We start from the raw sequence: 4,265 nt of genomic DNA, 5'->3' as shown, positions 1-4,265 counted from the left end.
AAGAAATATAATTTGTAGTTCTAGTATTACACACAATAGAATACCCTGTCTTCCTAAAAGCTCCTAAAATATCTATATCATTTACGACAAGGCAAAAACAAACTTAAAAAATATACAGTAATTACTGTAGCTTCTACCTTTAGTTACAACATTTCTTAGACCAATCAATTTGCGTAGAGGAACATCATGTTGTGACATCCGTGAAAGTGAATTATTTTTTGGAGGAATGAATCCTACTATAACAGGTGTTGGATTCCATATGTTTTTACAAAATATAACTTCATAACAACCTGCAAAGATAGGTGATCACTCCATTAGCAAAAATGTGAATATGAAAAAAGAAAAAGATAAAAGAAAGTATTGTATACGGGTAAAACTGAGGATACGGGCACGCTCGGTTTCTCGTGGTCATGGTTATGCTCAGTCACGATACGACCGTCTCATCGGGAACGCATCTTCGAGTTCGGGTCGGGATGAGGCGATAAAGGAAGGGCGGTTGACTGTCATGAGGAGAAGACCGAAATATCCGCCCTCAACCGAATTATTCGGCGTCGATTTCGGTACAACAGCTATCACCAGATTTATTTTCTTTATTTAGAATTGTACCAGGGTTGAAACTCCTCTACTATATAAAGAGGAGGTTCTCATCCATTAAGGGGGTTAGCAATAGTAAGGAGAGAAACAGTTTACATCAACAATCATAAGAATCTTTTTAAAACCATTCCCATATGTTCTTAAGTTCATTTTTATTATACTTCGTGTAAGTTCTTAATAGAAGGTATCGACCTCGGTTTCTATACCCGAGACCAGACGTACTTAACGGTTGGTCAGATCTGCTTCTCTGTTCATTTATTGGCTTATCTCGCGATTTAATCTTGAATTGAATTTAGCCACATATCTTTGGCATCACACTCGATATCTTACAAGTGTTTTTTAAGGTTTGATTTCAGGTATACCGGAAATGTCGGATTCCCATTCTGTCAACTTCCAAGTGGAACCAACCCATCACGAGCATGACGACGGGGACGTACCAAAACAACGCGCCCCCCGTTAATCCTGTTCAAGTCGGATCATCGGTGGGCAACGTAGCGGCCGGCGAGAATAACGGGGTCATGCTGCAACAGCTCCAAAACCAGTTAGACATGGCTATGGCTCAGTTGCAGGCCCAACAAGAGATCATAGCACAATTGCAAAATCGGGGTCAGGCACCCGATATTGCCCCATCAGAACAGAACCAGGATACGGAGGAAAGACACATCCCACGGGGTAACGAGATCCACCCCGGAAAAAGCAGCGAATTGATAAGAATGCTCGAAGAATTGACCAAACGGGTCGAGTCCGGTGAAAAGAAGATAGAGGCGAACGACAAGAAGGTGGAGAACTACAACTCGAGGGTCGATCAGATTCCGGGGGCTCCACCAGTGTTGAAGGGACCGGATTCGAAAAAGTTTGTTCAAATGCCGTTTCCGCCGAGTGCGGCCCCGATGAAAATTCCCAAGAGATTTCGCATGCCCGATATCCCGAAGTACAATGGGACAACGAATCCAAATGAGCATGTGACTGCGTATACGTGCGCTATTAAGGGCAATGATCTCACCGATGACGGAAGAGAATCAGTGCTACTTAAGAAATTGGGGGAACTCTGTCAAAGGGGGCTATGATTTGGTATCATAACTTGCCCGAGCACTCGATTGATTCATTTGCCATGCTCGCTGATGCTTTCGTTAAGGCCCATGCTGGGGCCATCACGGTCGAAACTCAAAAATAGAACTTATTCAACGTTAAGCAACGAGATGACGAGACCCTTCGCGAGTTTGTGGCTCGATTTCAAATGGAGCGCATGGACTTACCTCCAGTTACTGACGATTGGGGCGTTCAAGCTTTCACCCAAGGGCTCAACTCGAGGAGCTCGATCACATCTATTGAGCTAAAACAAAACCTGATAGAATACCCGGCGATCGCCTGGGCTGATGTACACAACAGGTATCAGTCGAAGATCAGGGTCGAAGATGATAAGATTCCGAAGGCTGCTTCAGTATCATGGCATTCCGATAAAGGGAGTGATCGCTCGAGGAGAGTGATAGATCGAGATTCCAGATCGTCATATGACAGGTACCAGCCTTACCCGCTCAATCGAAGGGGGAACAGGCGTAATAGCGAATCGGGCAAGAATGGTAGGAGAAACGATCGAAGGAATGATTGAGGCCAAAAGAGCCGTGGATTGGTAAACAGAAATGTTGTCGATAGAGCTCCGGGAAACAGAGAAACTCCAAGGTTATCCGAGTACAACTTTTGCGTCGATGTAGCAACCATAACGGCGACCGTTATCCGAAACAAAGAAACAAGACATCCTAGGCCAATCCAATCCGACCCGGAGAAGCGGGATAAAAGTCTTATTTGTAAGTATCATCATACTCACGACCATCAAACCGAGGATTGTCGACAACTAAGAGAAGAGGTCGCCAGTCTGTTCAATTGGGGACATCTTCGAGAATTCCTAAGTGAACGAGCAAAAACCCATTTTAAAAACCTGGACTCAAACAAGCAGGATAGGCCAGAAGAGCCTCAGCATGTGATGCATATGATTATGAGAGGAACTGATGTTCCCATTAGGCTGGTAATAAAGCGCACAAAAATTTCCATAACGAGGGAGAAGCGTATCCGGAACGATGACCCCGATGGCCCCATCACATTCAATGACGAGGACATGGAAGGCATCGCCCAGCCGCATAATGATGCACTAGTAATATCTGTCCTTGTCAATAAGTTTAGAATTAAACGTGTGATGATTGATCCAGGTAGCTCGGCTAATATCATCCGATGGAGAGTCATCGAACAGCTGGGACTACTAGATCAGATCGTACCGACAATACGGGTCCTCAACAGATTCAACATGGCATGCGAAACGACGAAGGGTGAGATCACTTTACCGATCAGTATAGCAGGAACTACGCAGCAGACCAAATTTTATGTGATAGAGGGAGACATAGGATACAATGAGTTGCTGGGCAGACCGTGGATTCACCTCGTAAGAGCGGTTCCCTCGACTATGCATCAGGTATTGAAATTCTCGATTCCAGAAGGTATCAAAACCGTCCGTGGTGAACAGCAAGCCGCAAAAGAAATTTTCGCTGTTGAAGAATCTGTTAAGACTATAAAGGCGCCAAATCGGAGCGAAGGGAAGAATGCCAAATAGGAATCACAGATCCCGATCCCGGAATCTTCGGAAGATCGTAACGGAGACACACTAGACGAATAGTTAAAATTCGGAGTACCGAGAACCTTTATGGTGCCCGATGATTCTGATGCCACTAAGTCCACCGTTGAAGAACTCGAGCAAGTCATACTGTTCATCCATCTACCAGAAAAGAAGGTATACCTGGGCACGGGGTTGACCCCCGAACTCAGGAAAGAATTTATTGAGTTTCTTAAAATTAACTCAGATTGCTTTGCTTGGTCCCATCTAGACATGACAGGTATTCCACCGGACGTGACGACACACAAGTTGAGCTTGGATCTAAGTTTTCCCTCGGTCAAACAAAAGTGGAGGCCACAACCCGAGGTAAAACATACATTCGTCAAGGACGAGGTAACCAAGCTCCTTAATATAGGATCCATTCGAGAGGTAAAATACCCAGATTAGTTAGCTAACGTTGTAGTAGTGCCTAAAAAAGGGAATAAGTTTAGAATGTACGTGGATTATAAAGATTTAAACAAAGCCTGCTTAGTCATCACATTTAAAACCTTCAAGACAAAAAAATTGAGAGCAAGAACTAAGGGCCATTCGGCCAACAACAAAAGGAAAGAATTTTTTTTAAGCCATCCATCCTTGATCCATAATTCATTTCTTCTTGAATTCTTACTAATTTCAAGACCCTCTTCAACGTGGTATAATATTCGAGGCAAGAAAATACCTTTTGTGGCAAGTGGAAAAATTTAGAAAAGGTAAGAATTCTACCCTTTTTATATTATGGGAGACATATATATATGTTGTAGTATGTGTAAATAAATGAAAAGTATGAAGTTTGGGTGTTGTGGGTGTAGCCGTGTGGATGTGTGTGAGTGTGTGAGTGTGTGTGTGGCCGTGTCATATTGTTGGTGGAGGAAGATGAACAAATTTTATTTAGTATGTTAATTGTGTTGATTGTAGCCTTCGTGATGTAAATGGAAGAACAATGGTTCAAGATTGGCATGAAAATTGGTTGTAAGTTGTTGTAGGAAATTATGTGATTTTATTATAATTTTTATGTAAATTATGGAAATGG

General features: G+C 43.0%; 1 protein-coding gene across 1 annotated transcript; it reads left to right on the top strand.

The window, feature by feature from the left end:
• Positions 1-1,831: 1,831 nt before the first annotated feature.
• LOC132630917 (uncharacterized) lies at positions 1,832-3,196 on the top strand. Its single transcript, XM_060346500.1, has 2 exons — positions 1,832-2,112; positions 2,233-3,196. Exons 1-2 carry the CDS (start codon positions 1,832-1,834, stop codon positions 3,194-3,196), a joined length of 1,245 nt encoding a protein of 414 aa, XP_060202483.1.
• Positions 3,197-4,265: the final 1,069 nt, after the last annotated feature.

The sequence above is a fragment of the Lycium barbarum genome, chromosome 3, assembly GCF_019175385.1.
Source record: "Lycium barbarum isolate Lr01 chromosome 3, ASM1917538v2, whole genome shotgun sequence".
NCBI classification, from domain to species: domain Eukaryota; kingdom Viridiplantae; phylum Streptophyta; class Magnoliopsida; order Solanales; family Solanaceae; genus Lycium; species Lycium barbarum.
The sequence above is the reverse complement of the archived record's forward strand: the minus strand, read 5'-3'. Positions and strand labels throughout refer to the sequence as shown.